General features: G+C 37.5%; 2 protein-coding genes across 2 annotated transcripts; both read left to right on the plus strand.

Moving 5' to 3' along the window:
- Nucleotides 1-133: 133 nt before the first annotated feature.
- On the plus strand, nt 134-25,422 carry LOC145957319 (uncharacterized). The gene is made up of 8 exons (XM_083073553.1): nt 134-292; nt 334-480; nt 921-974; nt 1,059-1,076; nt 1,349-1,411; nt 1,524-1,622; nt 1,905-1,973; nt 22,878-25,422. The coding sequence occupies exons 1-8, from the start codon at nt 134-136 to the stop codon at nt 22,884-22,886; spliced, it is 618 nt and encodes a 205-aa protein (XP_082929679.1). The 3' UTR covers nt 22,887-25,422.
- Nucleotides 2,020-21,189, plus strand: LOC145956804 (uncharacterized). The gene is made up of 2 exons (XM_083072491.1): nt 2,020-15,658; nt 18,617-21,189. The coding sequence occupies exon 1, from the start codon at nt 9,615-9,617 to the stop codon at nt 11,472-11,474; it is 1,860 nt and encodes a 619-aa protein (XP_082928617.1). The 5' UTR covers nt 2,020-9,614; the 3' UTR covers nt 11,475-15,658; nt 18,617-21,189.
- Nucleotides 25,423-26,552: the final 1,130 nt, after the last annotated feature.

Genomic DNA, 26,552 nt, shown 5'->3' on the forward strand with positions numbered 1-26,552 from the left:
ATTATGATTACTTAGGAAAATTCCATTGAAGGTTATTGGCTATCTTAATTTTTTTAACTTTATGATTGCCTAAGATTCCTTGACTAATGTTAATGTGTTGCTATTAAATCATTTTTTAGATCATTTAGTCTGTATGAGATGTTTATCTGGTGCCATAAATTCTCAGGTGAAAGTCTTGATGCAGAAACTTAAGGAGAACACCAATTTACTTATTGGTGAGTTATGCTTCATATGCTTGCTTGTTAAAAATATTACTGACAAACTTCTTATCTGGCTCATTGGTCCAGGAATGGTTATTGTTGTCTTTTAACTGAAGGAAATGAATTTGTGTAGGTTGTAGAGACCGCATTGGCTTTGCAAGAAGCAGGGTGCTTTGCTGTTGTTCTGGAATGTGTGCCTGCACCTGTTGCTGCCACAGCAACAGCAGCCCTTCAAATTCCTACTATTGGAATTGGGGCTGGACCATTTTGCAGTGGACAGGTCAGTTGGCCTGATTGCTCTTTTGGCTAAAGGATGAGTGCGGCCTACATTGGTGGCAGTGGCACCAATTTTGTATAGCTAAATATGCATGATCATTGTTTTATTTGTTTCATCAAATTGTTGTTTTGGACTTTCTGTTTCGTGATTAATTGTTTCTCTTGAATGATATTGCCACTTTCATATGTATGCGTGTAGAAATTATTGAGTTTTGAGAATATTTTAAGATTGATCTTGAGTCTCTTTAGTCTTTACTGCTTATAGCAAGGGATGGAATTCTAATGTGGTTACCCCTTAGTCATTATTCAGATAATTGAACAAAGCATTGCTTGTGAGTTTCAATTCTACTTTACACTTGTTCTTCTGGTGAAGAGACGAAAGAAATCTTTTCTAGGTAAAGCTTAAAGCAGAAGATTTCTAATTTAGTTTCATTGTTCGTGCAGGTTCTGGTTTACCATGATCTGCTTGGTATGCTTCAACACCCCCACCATGCAAAGGTATTTGTAGCATACCTTAACCTTGTTCTTCTTTCAAACATCATAGGATTCATTGCTAATTTTGAGGTGACGTATCTTTTTCAGGTTACTCTAAAATTCTATGTTAGTCTGACTACATTCCCTCAAGCTTTTTTGATAAAGTTTGGCATCATATTGTCATCAATATGGTGCTTTTTGGTCTTGCTATTTAATTTTTTTAGATATCTGATTTACCATTAAAAATATTAATGAGCAATAGTTACAATTCCACAATGATAAATCAGGAGTTAATAACAAGCCTGCTTTGGTTCCCCCTGTCAAGCTCTTTTGCTTGTGGAATTGTTATTGACATTAGGTTAAATATAAACATTGATTTATTAGTTGCTTCTCTTCAGAGAGTAGCAGATGAGAGGACAGCTAAAGCCACAGAACTTGAGCAGAAGGTGGCACTTCTTGAGGTACATGAATAAATAGTTAACGTTTTTTCCTTTTTGAATGTGAAGGCTGATTAGTGATTACTATTCTGAAAGAAAAATCTGCTAAAATGTTTTTGGTAACATCTATTATCAGGTTGAATGTGCAACTTTAAATCAAGAACTACAAGACATGGAAGCCCGTGTGCCCCGGGAACAAAAAAAGTCACCAGAAGAGGCAAATCAAGTAAAACAGGTATTTAAACAGATTATTGAGAAGAAAGTAGGCCATTTTTTTAACTTTATTAGGTTTCCTTATATTTCATACTGTCTACAAAGTTTATCGATAAGTGTATAGCATATTTAGAGTCAATGTCGTTTGTTGTTTATTGCCACCAATTCAAAGCACTTTCGATTTTCTGTATAAATATAACTAGAGCACATATTTTGATTATTTTCTATCTTTTATGCATATTAAATGTCACTGTTTAGAAGTAGACCGTTCCCATTATTGATACGTTTGGTTTCTCTGTTTCAGGCTGAAATGCAAAAAATGAGAGTTGAAATGGCTGCCATGAAGAGGGATGCTGAGCATTACTCACGTCAGGTAATAATTATGTGTTCCTTTAATATTCTCTTGAATAAAATTTAAATTCACCAGTTGGATATAGAAATAAATAAAACCTCCGTGTTTCTTTGTGGGCAAAACTTAGACTTAATGGTCATACTGCTGCATTTCCAGTGAAATTTTCAAGTAACGTCCTCGTGTACTGCATCATTTTCTGTAGTTTTTATCATATAAGTTGTCTTGTTTCTAATTTTGGGGTTAAATAACAGTAAAAACACTTGGTAAAACCATTTCTTTGCCTAAATGTGTGCCTTGTGGATTTTGATCTCTAAATGATGAAAAGTATCATGGCTATGGATATACTCCAATGAAGCTTTATTGTCATAGTTACACTGATAGAGGTCATTCATTATTTTTCATGTGTTGTTTTGCCGATTAAGCACATCATTAATCTTGGGAACTCCTCTTGATGTCTGTATTGTTCTTTTATCTTCATTTTAAATGATATCATGCATTTTCATAAAAAAGACTTGATATTTTTGTTTTGATTGATATTGTTTCAATAATAGTCTCTGGTAATCGATTACAATAAATGGGTAATCGATTACCAGAGAACCTTTTATATAAATAACTTTTGAACATATGATTTCCATTGTCTGGTAATCGATTACATGTATAGATAATCAATTACCAGAGTTTTAAAACAATAATTTTCTCAAATTCAGTAATCAAACAGTTAGCGAGGGATTCATCCCAGTTAGTGACGGATAAAATCCTTCGCAAATAGCGAGGGATTTAATCCCTCTCAAATAGCGAGGGATTTAATCCCTCTCAAATAGCGAGGGATTTTACATACCTCTCAATCCCTCTCAAATTGCGAGGGATTTAATCCCTCACAAATTGCGACGGATTTTTATTAATTTCTAAACATTTATTGTTACAAATTTGTGACGGAAATTATATTGTTTGTGACGCCTTAATTCCGTCACTAATTGTGACGGAGAAAATAATCCGTCACTAAATATTTTGTGACGCCAAATTTTGTGACGGAATCATTTCCGTCACAAATTCCGTCACTAACTTATTTGTGACGGATTTTATGAAGTTTAGTGACGGATTTTTTCCCTCTCTAATTTTAATTTTTCTAGTAGTGTCTTGAAGAAAATGAAGAAGAAGAGAGATTTTGAGAGGATTTGAGAGGGTTAGGGTTTTGAGGGTTGAGAGAAAATGAGAGAATAAGAGAAGAGAAGTTGGGAGAAGTGTTTTATGCCCTAGCACATTCTGGGTATAAGAGTAATGGGTGGTTTTAAGAGTTGGCGCGTAGATAACCGTTTGAAACCACTTCAGGAACTTCTCAAATGGTCCAAATAATCGATTATTTATGCAAATAATCGATTATTTGCATCAGTAAAAATCTCTTAAAAACGAAATCTGATATGGATAATCGATTATTTTCAAGATAATCGATTATTACAGAGGGTATTTTCTCCTAACACAACCCAGATAATCGATTATTTACAGAATAATCGATTATTCCAGTGACTTCTCAGATTCCACTACTCAGATAATCGATTATTACCCAAGATAATCGATTATTACAGTGACTCTTGAGTTCCTTCTTACCAGATAATCGATTATTGCCCAAATAATCGATTATTTCAGAGACTCTTGAGTTCCTTCTTACCAGATAATCGATTATTACCCAAGATAATCGATTATTTCCATGAATTACTTAAGATAATCGATTATTCCAGAGAAGTTTTGCTTCTCAGAAATTTTAACACTTGTTAAATTTCACCAAGTCTTATTTGTCACTTTTAAATACTCTCTTCCACACACCTCTAATTATCACTCTCAAAGCATAATCAATTCAAATAGGATTCATTGATTATTCCTAATTCAATTCTCAATTGGTTGAATCTTTCCCTTAGTAGAGGTTTTGTAAAAATATCAGCTAATTTCTTGCTTGTTTCCACAAACTCTACAACACAATCATTCCTTTGAACATGATCTCTCAAAAAGTGGTGTCTTATTTCAATATGTTTTGTTCTTGAGTGCAACACTGGATTCTTGGTCAAATTTATTGCACTAGTATTGTCACACCTCAAAGGAATTTTGTTCAACTCAACTCCATAATCTCTTAATTGTTGTTTCATCCAAAGAATTTGAGCACAACAACTTCCAGCAGCTATATATTCAGCCTCAGCTGTACTCAAGGCAACACAAGCTTGCTTTTTGCTATGCCATGAAACAAGTGCACTACCTAGCAAGTGACAAGTTCCACTTGTGCTCTTCCTATCTAGTCTACACCCAGCATAGTCTGAATCTGAGTAGCCTATCAGACTTAGTGAGACTCCCTTTGGATACCACAACCCCACATTTGTTGTACCTTTCAAATACTTAAGAATTCTCTTCACACTCTTCTTATGAGATTCTTTAGGATTAGCTTGGAATCTTGCACATAGGCACACAACAAACATCATGTCAGGCCTACTTGCTGTCAAGTACAAGAGTGATCTTATAATTCCTCTATACTTTGAACTATTAACAGCAATTCCTTTCTCATCTAAGTCAAGATTGCAATTGTTTGATATTGGTGTGGCAGCCTCCTTGCACCCTTCCATACCAAACTTTTTCAGAAGTTCATTGCAATACTTGCTTTGACTTATGAAAATTCCATCATGCATTTGTTTAACTTGCAATCCTAAAAAGAATGTAAGCTCTCCCATCATTGACATTTCAAATTCTCCTTGCATGATTTTAGCAAATTCTTTACATAGAGAGGTATTTGTAGATCCAAACACAATGTCATCCACATATATTTGTACATACATTGTATAATTTTTAAATTTCTTGACAAAAAATGTATTATCCACCTTTCCTCTTTCATAATCACTCTCAATTAGAAATTTGCTCAGCCTATCATATCAAGATCTAGGAGCTTGCTTCAAGCCATAGAGTGCCTTTTTGAGCTTGTACACATGATTAGGATTCTTGAAGTCCACAAAGCCAGGTGGCTGTTCCACATATACTTCCTCTTGTATAAATCCATTGAGGAAAGCACTTTTCACATCCATTTGATACAGCTTGAAATTCTTTATAGAGGAATAAGCAAGAAGTAATCTAATGGCCTCAATTCTTGCTACAGGGGCAAAACTCTCATCATAGTCAATCCCCTCTTCTTGGTTATACCCCTTAGCCACTAGTCTTGCCTTATTTCTTAGTATTATCCCAGATTCATCAAGCTTATTTTTAAAAACCCATTTGGTTCCAATAATTGGATAATCTTTTGGTAATGGCACTAAATCCCACACTTCATTTCTTTCAAACTGATTTAGTTCCTCTTGCATTGTCATTAACCAATGTTCATCTTTTAGTGCTTCATCAATGCTCTTAGGTTCAACTTGTGACACAAATGCCATAGTGTTGCAAATATTTTTAATAGCACTCCTAGTTGAGACACCCTTACCAATGCTTCCAATTATGTTGTCCATTGATAAGTCTCTAGTGGTTTTCCATTCCTTAGGCAGTTGATCACTTGTTTCCTTTGCTTTTTCATGTGATTCACTCTCCTTAGGCACTTCATTAGGTTCATTCTTCAATAGGGATTGATCAAGCAACTCATTTAAATCTTCAATTTCAGTTTTCCTAGTCTCTTGCTTATTTGACTCATCAAATACCACATGGACAGATTCTTCTACAACTAGAGTTCTCTTATTATAAATTCTATAAGCCTTACTATTTGTAGAGTATCCTAGAAATATTGCTTCATCAACCTTTGCATCAAACTTCCCAAGTTGCTCTTTCCCATTGTTCAGCACATAGCACTTACACCCAAACACTTTGAAGTATGAAATGTTAGGCTTCTTACCTTTGTAAATTTCATAGGGTGTTTTCTTTAATATAGGCCGAATCAGAACTTTGTTTAACACATGACAAGCAGTGTTAATAGCATCAGCCCAAAAATATTTTGGCAAGTTTGTTTCATTCAACATTGTTCTAGCAAGTTCTTCTAAGGACCTATTCTTTCTCTCAACAACCCCATTTTGTTGAGGAGTCCTAGGTGCTGAGAAATTATGGTTTATAGCATGTTCCTCACAGAATTTCTGAAACATCAAGTTTTGAAACTCACCTCCATGGTCACTTCTTATAGAGGTGATGTTTGAGCACTTCTCATTTTGAACAAGTTTGGCAAATTTTCTAAAGGCATTAAAAGCATCATTTTTATTTACAAGAAACATAACCTATGTGTATCTAGAATAGTCATCAACAATTACTAAGCCATAGTAGTTTCCGCCTAAGCTCATGGTTCTTGAAGGACCAAACAAATCCATGTGAATTAATTGCAAAGGTCTAGATGTGGAAATCTGATTTTTGCTTTTAAAGCTAGCCTTCACTTGCTTGCCCTTTTGACAAGCATCACATAATTTGTCTTTTCCAAACTTAAGTTTAGGTAGACCAACCACTAATTCTTTCCTACTCAATTTATTCAAATGGTCCATGTGAATATGTGCAGCTCTCCTATGCCAAAGCCATATGTTTTCTTCTTGAGTTATTAGACACTTAGTGTTTGACATTGTTATAGAGTTTTCTAAGTCAAGCATGTATATATTGTCAATTCTTTTACCAATGAATCTGATTTCTTTACTCTTTTTATCACATCAAGCAACATGTATCATCAAATTCAATTTTAAAGCCTTTATCACTCAATTGACTAATACTCAGCAAATTATGTTTCAAGCCATCAACAAGCAAAACATTTTCAACCAATGTTTGAGAGGAGGGATTACCAACATTGCCATGGCCAAGAATTTTTCCCTTATTGTTGTCACCATAGGTAACATACCCTTCATTCTTCAATTTCAGATTTGTGAATTTTGAAGGATCCCCAGTCATACGCCTTGAGCAGCCACTATCAAGATACCAAAGTAGATTTTTGGCCCTCAAGCATTCCTACAACAAAAAATCAGAGGAAAAATTTAGGTACCCATGTGGAGGGTCCTTGTAGGTTAGTTCTCAGCCTTTGACTCTTCTCAACCCAAATCATTTCTCCATTTGGAACTCCATATTTCCTAGAATAGCAGTTCCTTATTGTATGGCCTCTTTTGCAGCAATAAAAACAAGTTGTTTGTCTAGAAAAGTTGCTTTTGAATTTTCTAAAATTTTGATTTTTCACAAAAGCTTCTTTCTTTGACTTAAATGGCATGCTCATACTATGGTTAAAACCAAGTCAACTCCTATCAAAAGTGTTTCTTTGTTTTCCCAAAAGAATGTTCAAGTTTTCATTTCCATTAGTGAACCTTGCAAGTGTAGATTTTAAATCAGCATTTTCTTTTTCAAAAATTTTGCAATGTTCACAAACATCTTTTGAGGAGTGAGCTTCACTAAAGTTAAACATAGTTTGAAGATTTTCATGCTCATGCTTCAAATCTTCAAGCTCTTGTTCAGCTTCAATTAAAGCATTTTCATACCATTTCAGCTTTGAATTTAAGGCTCCTAATTTGACAGCTTCTTCATGAATTTGTATAAAAACTTCTTGGAGCTGATCATAATCCGGATTGGATTCAAGGTCAGAGTCACTTGTAGACCCCTAAAATTGTCCAGGTCGGAAATAAGACTCAAAGACTCTCGAAGACCGAAGGAAAGTCAGCCGGAAGGACTCCTGGAAGACCCTAGGATGATTCTTTGTAGGTTTAGAAGTCTTAGAGTAGCTTAGAATAAGGGTGTGCGAGGATTGGAGCTCAATACACCCTCCCAGAGGTTCAGTACGGCCGTACTGAGCCATTTGAACTGCAATACGGCCGTAGTGAACTCAATACGGCCGTACTGAAGTTTTTGAACTTCAGTACGGCCGTACCAAATTCAATACGGCCGTACTGTAGTTCAAAAAACTCAGTACGGGCCGTAGTGAAATCAATACGGCCGTACTGTAGTTCAAAAACTCAGTACGGGCCGTATTGACCTCCCAGGCCGTATTGCGCCTCAATCCTATAAATAGGACGTCATTTGCACGTCCTCCCACACTTTTTACACATTCCTCAACCCTCCTGCTGAGTATTCTTGGGTTTTTGAGTTATTCTCTGCCCTAGATATCTCTCCGGGAGCCGATCCGACGAAGTTCTTGAGTCATGAGCCATTAGCTTAAGATTCGAACAAGTCGAAGGGAAATCTCTTTGATTTCCATAGTAAAAATTATCTTTAGGGGAAAGGAGCGAGCGGACGTGTAGTGGGAAGGAGCGCCAAAAAGCCTCCTAAACTTCGTTTTGAATATATAAAAGCCCGCTTCGAAGGTTTCTTTCTAAATCCTTTCTTTTACTGCTCTTATTTATTGCTTTTTGATTATTGCATTGCATGTTTAGAGCTTTCGTCATGTAAATATTTTATCTATAATCGTTTCTAATAAATAGGGGTAATTTAGTAACTTTACACTGTTATTTATGAAATAATCCGTCATAGGGAACCCGAAAGGGGCGTTGTGGGGTGCTAACACCTTCCTCGCACGTAACCGACTCCCTTACCCGACTCTGGTTGTAATGGCCAAAGTTGATTTACGAAAATCAATTGCCTTATATCTTTTTCCAATGTTTTGAGTAAAATATTGGTGGCGACTCCAAGAACCCTTCTTTTTACGAAAACCGCTAATCTATGGAGGGTCCCGTTTGGGATTAACATAGGTTGGTGAGAATCATTTAATAAATATTGTTAGTTCGATGAGGTCTCAGTTTGAGAATAAGTCGCTCTAACAATCCATCATTTTTCCAAACTTTAAAAAGAGTCCAACCATCGTCGCGAATGCCAGTGTCCGTTTCGGCGGGTGGCGACAGATGGCGACTCCGCTGGGGAAGCCTCGAGAGTCAGTCCCATTTAGTGATGGATTATTTCTAAAATAATAGTTTAAAATTACTTCGTTACCCCTCGCTTGTATGATAATATGTTTTACCTAGTTGGCTTTAATAACTGTTGGATGTTTAAATTTTCGCAATCGTTTGAAATATAAACTGCACACGAACCTTTGCACACAACAGTTCCTTCTATACCCGGGGGCATGAGTGGAAAGCCATAGGGAGTGGATGTTAGTACGGCCGGTTGTCGAATGGGTCTATAGGTGCCCGTAGACCGTTGTCGGAAAGCATCACTCAAGGTGATAACCATGAACTCAAGTCCGACAGTGCGTTGGAACTTTCCATCGAATTACGACGAGAGGAATTGGGTCCCTATAATGGGGGCACCTTGGGGGCCTCAGACCAGTGAGAACAGTTAGAACCTCCTTGAATATGCACTTTTCTGCAGGATACCCCTACCTCGTGATTCGCTCGTGACTGTTCGTGGATGAGTGAATTGTTTGTGCATTGTTTATGTGACATTGTTTGAGCATACATTGCAATCTTTAAACATACAACATTCCCCTTTAAAATAAGAATAAATAGGAATAAGAATCTTCCATTACATGGTGTTAACATCTACCTTCATCACATTCATATAGGTAGTTTCCCTTTTCACCCAAAAAATACAAAAAAAAATAAAATACCCAAAAAAAAAAAAAGATTATTTATCCAAACCAAGCAATATCATGCATCATCTTAGGAACATCCTGAAAACATGATAATGCTTAGTTGAAAAAAATACAATGCATGCATATTCAACGCCATCATCTCATATCATGCATTCTTATCGTAGATCATGGAGGGATCTAGGGGAGTGCAAGGGCAGTTGAAGAAAGTGGACTTCTTATTATACCGTGCTGAGAGGTTGGATCACCTCTATTCTTTGATGCCACGTGAGGCTCGTGTTGAGTTCGAGAAATCATATGGACGAGTCCTCGATTTGATGAAGATATGTGTGGATCTGGCCTTTCTGAGAGCATTGGTTCACTTTTGGAGTCCCGATCTGCATTGCTTCGAGCTCCCCCAGTATGACTTAGTTCCTACTCTCGAGGAGTACGAGCTCATGCTGCGATGGCCCAAATCAGCAGGGGTCTATGTCTTTCATGGTAATTATGTGGCCATGGAGAGGGTCGCTACTCAAGTCAAACTACCATCACGATCATCTGTCTTAGTGGGGAACGACAGTATCAAAGGTTGGAAGCTCGCTATGATCGAGGATCACCTTTCTTCCTTAGCTGGTGAGGGAGATTGGTCAGCTTTCAACAAGACTCTAGCGTTAGCTGTGTTTGGGACAATCCTATTCCCCTTTCACGCTAACACAGTGGACCATGCCGCTATGGATGCTTTCTTCGCATGGGACGTGCACATGAAGAGTCCCGTGCCTGCCATTCTTGCCGACACCTTGCTTTCTGTCAACATGTCTCAGCAGAAGCAAGGGAAGATTATCCGATGTTGCACCTCCTTATTATATGTGTGGAGCATCACACACTTCTATGCCTCTAGTCACATGGGGACTTTGCCCGATCCGTTGAGGAGTTTTTCAAAGATCCCCGTATGCCGCCGTTATGCTTCCGAATGGAAGGAAGAGATGGAACAGTGGAGCATTGAGCACTTCACATGGGTTTGTCCTTGGTTCCGTCCGAGCAATGTATTGATGAGATGCGGCAGTTACCCAAGCATACCCTTGATGGGCCTCAGAGGTTGCATAGCTTATTCACCTAGATTGGCTATGAGACAACTTATGAGGACTCAGATTGTTCCTACCAAAGAGGAGCTTGGAGGATTGTGTTTCTCCTTTGATTCCGAGCATCAGAGGGACATGCACGCTGTCATTAGAGCGTGGGAGAGACCAATCTACGAGGAAGATCGAGAGCTTGGAAAGCCTCGGGTATCCGTCTCCACCGACTACGAGATTTGGAGGAGCGAGAGGGGGGTGCCCCAACCATCCACCTCTTGCGCAACCGCAGTCACAAGGAGGGTGCTACAAGAACAAGTCGATGCCTTGACCAAGAAGCTGGAAATCATGGGAGCTCAGATGAGAGTTCTTGAAGAGAAAAACGAAGAATCCAGTTTCGCCATTGATGGTCTACAAAGGCAGTGCAAGAAAAAAGACCATGAGATAGAGCGGCTCAAGGACGAGTGTGCTAACCTTAATGAGAAGGCTACTCGGGCATCCAAAATGCCAAAGGTCGAACCGAGTAGTCAACTCCGAGATGTTGACGCAAAGATAGCACACCTTGAAGCCAAGTACGCAAGGCAGGCACAGTTGATCAAGTACATGCAGGATGACTTACTCTTGACTCGATCCGATGCGCAGCAATGGCGGGAAGTTGCTCAACAACAAACCGCAAACCTTTCCGATTTTCGCAAGAAGGAAAAGGAAGGACTAGCACATATGGCTAAGCTCCAAGAGGAGAAGGATCGAGCCGAAGACGAGCTTAATGAGCTGCAAGCCATGATCAACTACCACATTCAAAAGGCGAAGGACGCTCAAAAGATTAGTGATGATATAAGCCAAGCAGTCCATACGCAAGTTGAGGCAATGGCCCGTCATGTAGAGGAAGCCGAAGATGAATGGAGAAGAAACATGAACCCGCCTGTGGGTTTCTATCGGCTCTTCTCATTTTGTAAAAAATTGCTTCAAAGCATTGTATAACAAGTTGTACACTTTCCTTGATTAAATAAATCGAATTTTTGAGATCTATGAAATCTTTCAATTGCCTTTGCATTTCATAGTCATTCATTTGCATACATCCCTCCTAGTAATTCATTAATAAACATTAATAAAAAGAAAGAATTAACCGATGCGTATGTTCAGAATGGATCGCACGCCGTTTGTTATTAAGTGTAAGCCAACAACCGCGCCAAGCGAACGCACATCAACTCCGTTGTTGGTAATCAAGACGAATAAAGGGGAAGGTCCGACACCGTTAAGGATCACTGCTCCAAGACCTTTTCCCTACGAATCGAATAAGGCTGTGCCATGGATATACGACATCCATTCTTCTGCCGACAGCGATATCTCTAACATCGCTGGACTTGGGGGCATGACTAGGAGTGGCAGGATCTACACTCCCGAAGATCTTCATGATAAAGCTCCCAAGAATAAAGGAAAAGAAAAAGAAAAAAGAAAAAAAAACCGAGGAAAATAAAGGATCCGAGGATAAAGATCAAAGGACGAAGAGGAACCAAGATCCTTCTCGACGTTCTTTAAGCCAGATCTTTAGGAAGGCCGGTTCACAAGCGTCAAGGCCGGTCGTCATCATCAAGTGCTCTTCTCCTTCCGATAGGGATGTATAGACCTGATGACTGTTAGAGATTACTCCTCGGGGACAGCCCGACCCCCGAGCCTCGATAGGGCACATGTTTCCGCTATAATTATAATAAAATCGTTCTTTATTATTTCTTATTGCTTCTTTTCTTGCTTGCAATAAATTTCTAGACCACATTATTTTAACCCTGTTTGAATAAGCATGAATGAGGTTAAAATTGTCTTAATAACAATAAACCCGCATCATTCTTATGTGGAAGTGTGTATGACAACTTGGAGCACCATTCCTTGGCCTCGACAAGTGCTATCATGGATAAAAAAGAAATCCTTTAAAAACAAAAATCAGAAAAACAAAAAAAGCTCGGCAGGAAACCCAAAAAGGGGGCTGCGCAAAAATAAGAGCAAAGAACCCGCTAGGAATCCCACGAAAGGGTGACCTAGGCAAAAGTTAGGGTTGCAAAAATGAACAAAAACAAAGGTCCGCTGAGACGCCACAAAGGGGTGTTTTAGGCAAAAATAAGGACAATCAAAAAACAAAAGAAATCCATGATGCTACCATGAGCTGAATTCAAAAAGAAAGGTTCAAGGGAAACTATCTAAGTTGTCGAATCACAACGTCAATAACAAGACTTTATTAACTTCATAAGTGTTTAATCAAACAAGCCTAAACACATAAGCCTACCTTGGCCAGCCATTCTTACAAAAACCATTTTCAAAAATAATCCCCTCTAAAACACAAACTTTTGAACAAAAATATCTTTCCCTTCTTTTCTCTTGTCCCAAACGATTTTAGAATAATCTAGTGGAAACATGGAGATATAGTGGTCAATAGGAGGGTTGATACATCTTCTAAAGGAAGAGAAGGATCATTGGGTCGATGACACCAATCCCGATATAACACGCATCATTCCTCGGTTACAGAAATCGGCAGCGCACAGCCCGTCTAAGAGGAATGGCAAAAATCCAAACAAAGAAACGCATCGGTTAATTCTTTTGAAAAATAAATCAAATAGAATTAGGTGCATCATACCGCATACATGCATACAGATGATAGGTGTACTGGAAGATCACTTATTCTCTGTTTATTGAAAAAAATAAAATAAAAAATAAAAAATAAAAAATAAAAAATAAAAAATAAAAAATAAAAAATAAAAAATAAAAAATAAAAAATAAAAAATAAAAAATAAAAAATAAAAAATAAAAAATAAAATAAACTTCAGAAAAAACAATGCGCCCGTACCATGTTCAGTACGCCCGTACTAAAATTAGGGTTATGAACAAATTTTCAACTCAATACGGGCGTACTGAAATGAATACGGCCGTATTGGCCATAACGTCCACACCAATACGGGCATATTGAATTCAATACGGCTCGTATTGGCCCATTCTTTTGTACATCAACAATAAGATCAGTACGGCCGTACTGAATTCAGTATGGGCCGTACTTTTTTCTATAAATACGTCCCTCCTCCTCTCATTCATCACAACATCTTCATTCCTCTGTATACTTTATCTGTGAGTGTGTTTGAGATCCCTCCGTACAGAAAAAGCCGAAAATCGACAAAAAAGGCAAAAATTCAGAAAATCCAAATCGTACAGAATAACTGAGCTTGGAGAGGCTTGCCGAAATAATACTCCCTAGAGACATCTCAGCTTGCACTCTTGGGCCGAATTCCCAGTGAAAGCTATCAGAGCAAGATCAGCAAGATTCCCCAATGGAAGCATGATCGTCCAAACAAAATATCCGAGTCAAAGGACTCAGACTTCCTCAGTGGAAGATAGCTTTCCAACTCGAGCGACGAGTGAAGCTAAGCCTGAAGAGGCTTTCTAAATAATACTCTGGGATACATAAGATCCTCAATCCCCATTCGCCTACTCAGAGGCACTCCTCCAAAAAAAGGAAAATCCAAAAAGATCAATACCCATTCCCCAAGCGGAATTCGGTATTCAACCAAACACCGAACGTCAAGATAATCCGCCTAACAGAAGAGGCCAATCAAAATCATCACAACAGAATCCCCCAGAGGGTAACAGCCTACGCAGAGGCAACAAAACAGAAAATCAAAAGAGTCACCCGAATAAGGATAACCGGGATACTCCACCACCGTCGAAAGGACGTCAGCCAACCATAAGGCACCGCTCACATCAGAAAGAGCATCTTTGTGTCTACATCCCCAAGGAATCAGAATTTCCCCAGTGGGCACCAACTACGCAATGGAAAGTTGGGACACAAGAACCTATGAGTAACTGCACATCCCCTAGACGGATCCCTGCGTTATCCAGCCCTCAGCGGCACCAAAATCAAAAACAACCGTCGAAGCAGCATCGTGGACTGTGGAGACAAAATCATCACAAATCCCTGGAGAGGGCAAACTCACGCTACCAAAGTGACCAGAAGCACGGAGGTATGCAACCCTGGGGAGGGCAAACCGCAGACCCTGGAGAGGGCAAACTCACACTACCGAGGTTGTCAGAAACACCGAGGTATGCACGAGTCTGGAGAGGCGACGACTAATACTCAGCTACCCCGTCGTCAGAAATTTTGCAATGTTCACAAACATCTTTTGAGGAGTGAGCTTCACTAAAGTTAAACATAGTTTGAAGATTTTCATGCTCATGCTTCAAATCTTCAAGCTCTTGTTCAGCTTCAATTAAAGCATTTTCATACCATTTCAGCTTGTTTTTCAGCTTTGAATTTAAGGCTCCTAATTTGACAGCTTCTTCATGAATTTGTATAAAAGCTTCTTGGAGCTGATCATAATCCGGATTGGATTCAAGGTCAGAGTCACTTGTAGACCCCTAAAATTGTCCGGGTCGGAAATAAGACTCAAAGACTCTCGAAGACCGAAGGAAAGTCAGCCGGAAGGACTCCTGGAAGACCCTAGGATGATTCTTTGTAGGTTTAGAAGTCTTAGAGTAGCTTAGAAAAAGGGTGTGCGAGGATTGGAGCTCAATACACCCTCCCAGAGGTTCAGTACGGCCGTATTGAGCCATTTGAACTGCAATACGGCCGTAGTGAACTTAATACGGCCGTAGTGAACTCAATACGGCCGTACTGAAGTTTTTGAACTTCAGTACGGCCGTACCAAATTCAATACGGCCGTACTGTAGTTCAAAAAACTCAGTACGGGCCGTAGTGAAATCAATACGGCCGTACTGAAGTTTTTGAACTTCAGTACGGCCGTACCAAATTCAATACGGCCGTACTGTAGTTCAAAAACTCAGTACGGGCCGTATTGACCTCCCAAGTTGTATTGCGCCTCAATCCTATAAATAGGACGTCATTTGCACGTCCTCCCACACTTTTTACACATTCCTCAACCCTCCTGCTGAGTATTCTTGGGTTTTTGAGCTATTCTCTGCCCTAGATATCTCTCCGGGAGCCGATCCGACGAAGTTCTTGAGTCATGAGCCATTAGCTTGAGATTCGAACAAGTCGAAGGGAAATCTCTTTGATTTCCATAGTAAAAATTATCTTTAGGGGAAAGGAGCGAGCGGACGTGTAGTGGGAAGGAGCGCCAAAAAGCCTCCTAAACTTCGTTTTGAATATATAAAAGCCCGCTTCGAAGGTTTCTTTCTAAATCCTTTCTTTTACTGCTCTTATTTATTGCTTTTTGATTATTGCATTGCATGTTTAGAGCTTTCGTCATGTAAATATTTTATCTATAATCGTTTCTAATAAATAGGGGTAATTTAGTAACTTTACACTGTTATTTATGAAATAATCCGTCATAGGGAACCCGAAAGGGGCGTTGTGGGGTGCTAACACCTTCCTCGCACGTAACCGACTCCCTTACCCGACTCTGGTTGTAATGGCCAAAGTTGATTTACGAAAATCAATTGCCTTATATCTTTTTCCAATGTTTTGAGTAAAATATTGGTGGCGACTCCAAGAACCCTTCTTTTTACGAAAACCGCTAATCTATGGAGGGTCCCGTTTGGGATTAACATAGGTTGGTGAGAATCATTTAATAAATATTGTTAGTTCGATGAGGTCTCAGTTTGAGAATAAGTCGCTCTAACAATCCATCATTTTTCCAAACTTTAAAAAGAGTCCAACCATCGTCGCGAATGCCAGTGTCCGTTTCGGCGGGTGGCGACATCACTTACAATTGTGTCATGGTCAGTTCCAGCCATCAAACACAGGTTGTTCTCCTCACTTTCAGATTCTTCACTTGTTGTGCTTGAGTCATTGTCTTCCCAAGCAATATAGGCCCTTTTTCCTTTTCCCTTTTTCTTAAACTTCTTCTCCTCTTGTTGCTTCTTCAAGAGATTTGGACACTCAGCTTTCATGTGTCCCGGTTTTCCACATTCAAAGCAATTAAAGGAGGATGTGCTTGCTTCCTCTTTCTTGTTTATCTTTTTATTGAATTTGTAAGGGGAATTCTTCTTTCTTCTCATGAACTTTATGAACTTCTTTACCAGCAGATTGAAGTTCTCGGTTTCGGAATCATCGGAGCTTGTTTCTTCACACACCTCTTTACCTTTGGCAGATTTCAAGGCTTTCAATGACACTTCTTTGCCTTTCTTATCTTGCTGCTCAAGTTCATCAAATATGTGCAGCTTTTGCTCATGCTCCCTTAACTTCCCAAAGAGAGTAGCTAGTGTCAAGGAGGTCAAATCCTTTGATTCTTCAATGGCTGTCACCTTTGCTTGCCATGATCTGTCCAAGCATTGCAGCACTTTTAAATTCAGCTCTTCCTTCTCAAATTTCCTGCCAAGGTCAACAAGGTGATTTATCAAGTGTGTAAATCTCTTTTGAAAATCAGAAATAGATTCACCATTTTCCATTCTAAACAGCTCATATTCTCTTATGAGAGTATGCTTTCTTGATCTCTTTACATCACTTGTTCCTTCATGAGTGACTTGCAAAGTATCCCACATTTCTTTAGCAGATATGCATTGTGAAATTCTAAAAAATTCATCAATAGACAATGCAGATGTTATAATGTTTTTGGCTCTCTTATCATGTTGGGCTCTTTTCTTTTCCTCATCACTCCACTCACTCCAATGTTTTCCCTTAAGCTCACCATCATCATCTCTTTTCATAGGAATATAGGGTCCATTTCTTATAGCATCTCATACAACAATATCAATAGCTTCAATGAAAATTCTCATCATAATTTTCCAACAGACATAGTTCTCACCATTGAAAACAGGAGGTCTATGAATAGACACACCCTCACCATAGGGTAAGTTGTTGTTGGCCATTTTTAAAATCTTGAATAACTCTCAAGAACCTTGCTCTGATACCAATTGTTAGAAAAGAATGGCACAATCCAAGAGGGGGGTGAATTGGATTCAATGACCCTTTAAAAATTTATTAGAGTATTTTGGATCTTAATTTCAATCAAAACTTTTCTATGACAGAATTTCCAAATGAAGCTCTTCTAAAGACTTGTTATGAAAATATGAATGCAATATGCTCACTTGATTACAACATAATGAGGTTCAAAAATAATGTTCAATTACAAATTTAAACCATCAAGATTCACATACACTTGTTAATCAAGTTTTATCTTCTTTAAAGTTCAACCAAGAAATTACACAATGTAAAAGATAAGGTAGAAGAAGATTGCACAAGTCTTTTATACTGGTTCAGCCACTCCACATGTGACCTACATCCAGTCCTTAATCAACACCTGATTAAGATTTGTTCCACTATCTTTAAGCAAGAAGGTTTACAAGCACACACACATGCATATACTTCAACACTAAAAGATAACCACTTTCTTGACCCCAAGATAGCACCTCTTGTAGAACCCACTACAAGAAACCTTGCCACTTGAGAAACCCTTCTCAAGATTTTCCACAAAGATTCACAAAGAATAAAAGGAACGAATTCACCTGGAATTCTTGAACAAATCTTTATCTTCCCCTTTCAAGATTATGATGATAATGATCTTCTACCAAAGCTTTTCACAAACGTTTTCACTCTTGGATTTCACAAAGAAAACTCTCCAAGATGTCACAAAGACTCACAAAAACGTTTTTCACAAATTGATTATTAGTTCTAACTCCTGTCTGAAGTTTCTCAAAGTTTAAACTATTTATAAAAGTTTCAGACACAGATAATCGATTATTTTAAAGAATAATCGATTATTTTGTTCTTCAGGTTTTCTGGAAACTAACCAATAACAATATAATCGATTATTTAGCTGGATAATCGATTATTCCAAAGAGTTGTTCCTGGGATAATCGATTATTTTGGCAAATAATCGATTATTACAACAAGGCATTCCACTTAGCCTATTTGCTGAAATAATCGATTATATTTAACAATAATCGATTATTTTGAGTTAGTTCTTAAAACTTCATTTTAAGACTCAAAATAACTTTCCAATGTTTTTAACTCATCATCATATACTCTCTACTTGGTTTAGATAAGATTTGATTATGCACAAAGCATACTAAGCACACAAAATATACAAACATATTCAAAACAATTTATTTCCTAAGCTCTATTACATAGCTCCATTTTATAGCATTTTCCTGACTCTTCTTTGCCTTTGTTTTTGTGCTCCAAGTTGCTGTTGTATACTCGTTGTGATCATCAAAACTCCTTGAAGATTCAAGCTCTCCTAAGCTCAACATCCTCCTCCATTGGAGACCTTAGCAAAGCTTAAGAAGAATCAAGGAGCCGAAGATCTAGGGAGGAACTTGAAGAGGAATCAACATCAATCCAGTTTCTCAACAAGGTTTCCATCATAGGAGATGCATGATATTTATTTTATACCTAAATTTTATCATGTTTTTAACTAAGGGTGATGATGCATGATATTTTTTTGCTATATTTTTTTGTTTTTTGTTTTAAATAAACTACCCTACACTACTACAAAAATACTGTTTAACATCGCTATATTTACATCGGTTATAGTAGAACCGATGTAAATCATAAACGCGGTGGTAAACTTGTAAATAAATAGAAAATGCAAACATATTTACATCGGTTGGGAGGAGAAACGATGTAAATGTGAGCAATTCTACATCGGTTTATGATTGACCGATGTAGAAATGAAATCAGGAAGTTATTCTACATCGGTTTTGCTTATGACCAATGTAGAAGTGAGCCCCTCATATGTGCCCCGCGAACACTCTAGGTTAAAGCATCCCCTTTCACTCAGCAACATCCCTATCCGCCGCGAGCAACGAAGGAGAGCTCAAGTGCTTCCTAATCCGTCTTCACCGTCACCACATCCCGCGCTCAAGTGCGTATCGACTCCACCGTGCTCGATAGACTCTCCTCGTCCAACACCACTCCGTTGCGAGGATTCCCAAGGTTCACGGGAGTGTGAGGGAGTGTCGTAACCGGGATCACGACGGGATGACGCTAACATTTTTATATTCAATGGAGCCGCCACCAATATTTTATTTCAAGGGAAAAACATTGGAAAACCCTTTAAAGGATAATCTTTAAAATTAAAGTTGGGTTCGGGAGTCGATTACGTGTAAGAAAGGTATTAGCACCCTACAACGCCTGTAAAACAGTACCTTTAATTAATTGCGCAACATTATATAAATTTATAAATATTTAATTTATTCCTAAAAAAAACGTATGTGAGATATATTTCTTTAATCTGAGATGCCTCTTTTTTATTTTTATTAGAAAATTATAGGGATTTGGGTTAGAAAATGGCTAATTAATAAACCCTTCCAATAACATGAAAGATAGAATTGCTATTCAATCCATGTTATTGACTTTTATTTGTTGATACTAAATTATGCTTAAAGCATAGGACAATGAATAAGTATTATATTAACTTTTACGGCTTACATGATATTAAAGGGTAGAAGTGCTACTCAATTAATATCATTAACCATAAAAATAAGTGTACATAAGAAAATTGATGTTTATATTTTTATTGCAAGAAATAGATTTTGCACAATGATCCAAGTTAGCAAATGGCTAATCAATAAATCCCTCCAATAACGTTAAAAATAGAAATGTTATTTAATTAACGTTATTGGTTGCAACAGATCTTTACCCTTTAGAAAGAAATTTCATATAAGAGAGTTTAAGCTAGCAAATGACTAGTCATTAAACCCCAGGACCTAATAATGTTAAAGATAAAAATGTTATTCAATTAACATAATTATTGGTCGTATATTAAATATATATTTTTTTAAAAATAATAATCTTAAAGGGAACAAATCGTATTCACTATGTACAAACCATAAACAAAAATAAATAAACAAACAAAAATAAAATAATAATAATAATAAATAAATAAAAGAAAAATTAAGAGAAGAAACGATACCAAATGAGTTGAATCTTTGAATATGATGATCAAGAAGGTGCTTTTTGGCTACCTTTCACACTACAGAGGTGTCTCACAGATCTTAAGAAATACAAAAGAGAGGGGGAAGATGATGGAATCATGCCTAGGAAGGCAAGAGGTGACATATTGAAGGAGCCAAGAGGAGTTGGCTAGACATGAAGGTTTGGGCCAGTCAGGGCCCAATGGGCCTGGGAAGGCCCAAGTTGAACTTTTCATGGGCCATATTTTGTTATAGCTATTTTCATATGTTTTGTATACATCATGTTAGTATAGGTATCATATATTTTGGTCTTGTATTTTGGACCACATAGAGTAGCATTTTAGGTTTTAGGCTTGTTGGGCCTAGTTTTGGGCTTCATGGGCCTTTGGGCTTTTGGTACCCAATATTGGGCTCATTTTCATTCTTGTAATTTTTCCTTTCCATTGTAATTGTTTGACCAATGTAATTAGGTCATTAGAATAGGAAAATACAAGGAATACTAAAGTATGCTAATTAGGTTAAACTAGGTTTAATTTGGAAGCCATTTAAGTTACATTTGAGTCACATGTTTTGCACCATTGGTGGCTGAACATGTGACACTCAAATTAACCCTAAATGACTCTCAAATCAGACCTAAATGCACCTTGGTACCTAAATTTTCGGACTTACACATGTGCACCAAAGTTTGAATTCAAATTTCAAATTTGAATTCAAACTTTAGGCGCCAATTTGTGTAGCTTTGGTTTAGGTGCCTATGTGTTTCATTTCCGTGCATACTTAAGTCCTCCCTTCACATTTTTGTATTCACTTTTGAGAATAATGAAATTTGAGAGCTTATTCAGCCAAATTTCTTCAAGAGTCACCAAATTTAGAGAGCTACACTTTTAGGAACCCTTTTAGGTTTCCTCCTCTTTGAAGTGAGCTTTCCCTTGAACCTTAAGCTTGGATGCTTCCATCCAAGGCTTAAGCCTTCTTCCAATCCGTGAATCATCCTCCATCTAGTGTTCATCATTATGGTTTCCATCTCCTTGAAGAAGATCCGAGCAAAGGAGAAGCTAAGGAGAAATCATCTACCACTCCTCCTAACCTTTTTCCATCATTTTTGGTATCAAGAGCAAGGTTCTTCAAGGAGATAAGTTGTTTCACTTTTGAGTCCGTTTCTTCTTGTGTTCTAGTGTGTTCATTGTGTCTTCTTGTCTTGTTTGAGTTTATTTTCGGATCTATATGTTTTGAATCACATTTTGTTCCATAGATCCATTGGTTGATTGTTTTTGAATTTTCTTCCACAATCAACATGTTTAGGACCTATTAGCTTGTGCTTGTTTTGATTTAATTTGAGTCTCTCCATTCTTGTATGTGTCCGTGATTGGACTTCATGCATTTGCATTAGATTTTGGTTTTTAATCCATGTTTTGTCTTAGAGTTTGTGTTTAGTTCTTATATGTTCAAAAACTCCTTGAATAGCATGTTGACCTAATTGTTTTTTAGTACATTGTTCATCATTTTTTTGATTCGGTCATATTTCTAATGTGCCTACCTATATGTGCTTTTTATTTTACCTTATTGTGTTCATGATTTGCTATTAGTCCTAGCAAGTTTCCTTAGAGTTAGGTTTCCTTTGTGTTCTTAAGTTTTCAAATCACATTCCATTGAAAATCTTATAAAAAAATTTTGACTCAAAATTTCAAGTGTAATCCTACTTCTAGTGCACTAATTTTGTGGATTCAATTTTAAAAAAAAAGTGAGTTAAGAGGCTGGAAAACAGAGTTTAAAACAGAGCCTAAAGACCTAATGTTCAAAAGAAAAAGAGTTCAAAAGAAATCCAAACCAAAACCTAAAGACTAGTGCACTAGTTTCTCAAATTTACTTGAATTTTGATCTAATTTTTGGCTAACTTGTAGTCTCGGTTTCTATAGCTTGGAATCATAGAAAAATTTGAAACAAAAGGAAAACACCTTCTCTGGAGTCTTAATTTGAGACTAGAAAAAGAAAGAATTAAAAAAAAATATATATAAGACATTTTAAATTGAAAAAGCCGTGAGGTGTGTATTGATAGAAAATCATTTGATTCCTTGTTATTGTTTTGACTACTACTTTTGCTATACTTATCCAATTGCTTTCAAATTTTTTTTGTTTTGTTCATCTACTCTAGTACCTATCTAGGAACATTCCTAACTGAGTGCTAGCTTTATTTGGAGTCTTATTTTCCAGTTTTACTTGTTGAACCTCTTTGAGTCTTGTCATATATACATATTACTCTAAACTTTTGGTATAAGCCTTTCAAATTGTGCTTCTATTGCTTGTCTAGTTTTCTTTCAATAATTTCCCTGTGCTGGAAGTGGCCTCAAATCCTTGCTCAAGGATCAAGCATTGCTCAACAAAGAGTAGGAAAAGTTTGGACACTAAGACCTAAAAATTTGACCTAATTTAGTGACCAAAACTTCTCCTAAACTTCCTTCACTTGAGTGACCATTCCTTTCACCTTGTGAGGCAGCCACCATTAACCTCTTTGTTGTGTTTCTTTTGCAGGTCCAGTAGCATCAAATTTGAAGGATTAGTGGCGGATTAAGACACTTAAACAAGTGTTAGATAAGTTGAACACAAAAACCGTCACTAAATTGGTCACCAAAACTGCCATTTATTGCTTTCTAGGCTAGTTTAAATTTTGCAATCTCTCTTGTATTTTAAAATAAATTTGTAAAGCTTGGAGGGAGTATTAAGAAGCTGGTCAGGTATATCTAACTCCTTGTTAGCATCCTCACGTGTAGTGCTAGTGGAAGTGGCTTGGAAATTTCATATGTTTCAAGCTTCCACTAAGGATATCCGACTAGTTGCTTACATTGTTTCCTTTAAGTTCTTTGTCTTTTAATTGCTTTATTTTTCTGCCTTGAAACGTCTAGACTTGTGTAAATTTACTTGCTCACGTTTAGTTTAGTCTAAAAAAACAAACAAATTGTGAAAAAGCATTCAAAATTTTTGTGAAAATTTTGGGGAATTGGAGATACCACAAAGGAGTTTAGTGATTTCCACTTGAAAAGGCTTGGTTATTAAGTGGCTCTTTGTAGCTCACCTCCCTTGATAGTGCAACTTGTACACTTAGACTTCCAAGTGTTATTTTCATTCCTAGAAAATACCAAAAACATTTTATAACTTTTTGCATAGCATATATAAAAAAAAAATTCTTTTGTTTAATCATGAGAAAATATTTCTCAAGTGGTAGTGAATTAAGCTCTCCAAAAGGTTTTTCACATTCTACTCAAAGGCTTAAATCACTAACACCTTGGACAAAGCAAGAAGCTTTAAAAAAAGAAAAAGAAAAACTTGAAAAAAAAGCACAAATTGCAATTTTAGAGGAAGAAATTCACATTATTAAACAAAAGAGAGAAAAATTTTTAGCAAAAGAAAAATTGAGAAAAACAAGAGAAAAAGAAAGAAAAAAGGCATTGCTCTTAGGGAAGAGTAAGGAGGAAAATAATTCCTCTAAAGGACTTGTGAGTGAAGAGAGTTGTTCTACCACTAAAAATCATTTACAAAATACTCTCTTCATAAATAAAGACCTTAACTCTTACCCTAATCTTACCACTAGTCATGAAGTAGAGATTCAAGAACAAATCATTCTAAAGAAAAATGAATCTCAACTTCAAGATGTAGTGAAGAAGGAGTGGACTACATTTAGTTCCACTTCTTGTGCTACTTCCTTGGAGGTGCCCAAGGAAGATAGCCTTCCTCTCTTTAGGAATCTTTCTACCATAGTTGTTCTAATAAAGCACCCAAATTTTGGAATATATTGTTTGATAGATACATCTTGTCATATTTCATATTCTATTTTTGATCTTATGGGAAGTTCATCTTTATTTGAACTTAATTTGCACCCTTCCCTACAAGACAAAAATAGTTTATATGAGTTTTCAAGATTTTCCAAGACATTTTATCTACCAAACAATATGATTCAAAATTGTTTAGGATGTTTTCTAGTATTCTTTTGTTTATATTTTAGGAAAAGCCTAGGCTACCATTTAGGGTATTTTAGGCAAGATATTGTAGTGTTTAAAAATCATTCTTTTCATTGTCTTAGTCATAGTGTTATTACATTCTTAGGTTTTACTTCTAGGTTATGCTTAGGAGAGGAGCCTATTTCTACTTTTAGGGAGTCTAATTTTGATAGTTTATTTTTTCTTAGGCTAGATATAAGGACTCCTCTTAGGATCCATAATCCATTTTCTCATCATAAACATGTCACTTCTTATACATGGTTTGTTGTGTATGTAGGTGATGTTTCTTATTCCATGCATCCTCGTGATTTGAGGACAAATCCTTTTCAAGAGGGAGGGGATGATGGAATCATGCCTAGGAAGGCAAGAGGTGACATATTGAAGGAGCCAAGAGGAGTTGGCTAGACATGAAGGTTTGGGCCAGTCAGGGCCCAATGGGCCTGATGGGCCTGGGAAGGCCCAAGTTGAACTTTTCATGGGCCATATTTTGTTATAGCTATTTTCATATGTTTTGTATACATCATGTTAGTATAGGTATCATATATTTTGGTCTTGTATTTTGGACCACATAGAGTAGCATTTTAGGTTTTAGGCTTGTTGGGCCTAGTTTTGGGCTTCATGGGCCTTTGGGCTTTTGGTACCCAATATTGGGCTCATTTTCATTCTTGTAATTTTTCCTTTCCATTGTAATTGTTTGACCAATGTAATTAGGTCATTAGAATAGGAAAATACAAGGAATACTAAAGTATGCTAATTAGGTTAAACTAGGTTTAATTTGGAAGCCATTTAAGTTACATTTGAGTCACATGTTTTGCACCATTGGTGGCTGAACATGTGACACTCAAATTAACCCTAAATGACTCTCAAATCAGACCTAAATGCACCTTGGTACCTAAATTTTCGGACTTACACATGTGCACCAAAGTTTGAATTCAAATTTCAAATTTGAATTCAAACTTTAGGCGCCAATTTGTGTAGCTTTGGTTTAGGTGCCTATGTGTTTCATTTCCGTGCATACTTAAGTCCTCCCTTCACATTTTTGTATTCACTTTTGAGAATAATGAAATTTGAGAGCTTATTCAGCCAAATTTCTTCAAGAGTCACCAAATTTAGAGAGCTACACTTTTAGGAACCCTTTTAGGTTTCCTCTTCTTTGAAGTGAGCTTTCCCTTGAACCTTAAGCTTGGATGCTTCCTTCCAAGGCTTAAGCCTTCTTCCAATCCGTGAATCATCCTCCATCTAGTGTTCATCATTGTGGTTTCCATCTCCTTGAAGAAGATCCGAGCAAAGGAGAAGCTAAGGAGAAATCATCTACCACTCCTCCTAACCTTTTTCCATCAGAAGAGAGAGAGAGAAAAAAATTTTGAGCTCTGAAGAGTACTGGACGAAATTTTTCGGGGCCTCAGAAATGAGCCCCAGCTGTCTATTTATAGACTTCGGGAAGGGGTCCAGAACGGCCCGTTCCAAAATCGGAACGGCCGTTCTGGACATGGCCGTTGTGTGAGAAATTCAATACTGGAACGGCCCGTTCTGAAATCAGAACGGCCCGTTCCAGTATTGAGAATAACACCCAATTTTTTAGACCGGAACAGCCTTGGAACGGCCCGTTCCAGATGTAAGAACGGCCCGTTCCGGTTAGGAACGGCCGTTCCAATTTCGGAACAGCCCGTTCCAAATTAAGGTTTTTGGCCTTTTTGGAGCCTTGGAACGGCCCGTTCTTGATGGAGGACCATCCATGGTACTTCATGAGAAACCCATCACATGGTCCAATGCTATGACTAATTTTGAGTAGTGTAGGATTTATTTGGTTTATTCCAATTTTACCCTTGTATTTTGGGGTATTTTAGTCATAGGATTTATTTTCTTTGTATTTCCTATTTTACCCTTGTATTATGGGGTGCTTTAGATGATTAGGGTTTTTATTTTGGGCTAGGGTATTCCATTAGGAGGTGACGCCTATTTTGGTGGTTTTTGGATCTATTTTTGGTGTTAGAAAGGCTTAGGCCCAAGTGGAGGGCAAAGGTTGCATGGACTTATCATGCACCTAGTTGTAGCCAATCTAACCCCTTAGATTCCATCCTTGGCCACCAAGTAGCATCTAGGGTTCATTTGGCATTGCATTTGGAGTGCATTTGCCTTGTGAATTTCGGCCATGCATTGCTCCAAATGCAACCCTAGATGCCTCCCCTCCTATAAATACCCAACACCCCAC

This window comes from Cajanus cajan, chromosome 4 (assembly GCF_000230855.2).
Source record: "Cajanus cajan strain Asha chromosome 4, NIPB_CcT2T_4, whole genome shotgun sequence".
NCBI lineage: Eukaryota > Viridiplantae > Streptophyta > Magnoliopsida > Fabales > Fabaceae > Cajanus > Cajanus cajan.

Coding starts and splice junctions, on each gene's coding strand:
- LOC145957319 (XM_083073553.1), top strand. CDS start 134: ATGAGATGTTTATCTGGTGCCATAAATTCTCAGGTGAAAGTCTTGATG. Junction 293..333: donor GGCTCATTGGTCCAGGAATG/GTTATTGTTGTC, acceptor GAATTTGTGTAG/GTTGTAGAGACCGCATTGGC. Junction 481..920: donor GACCATTTTGCAGTGGACAG/GTCAGTTGGCCT, acceptor TTGTTCGTGCAG/GTTCTGGTTTACCATGATCT.
- LOC145956804 (XM_083072491.1), top strand. CDS start 9,615: ATGGAGGGATCTAGGGGAGTGCAAGGGCAGTTGAAGAAAGTGGACTTC.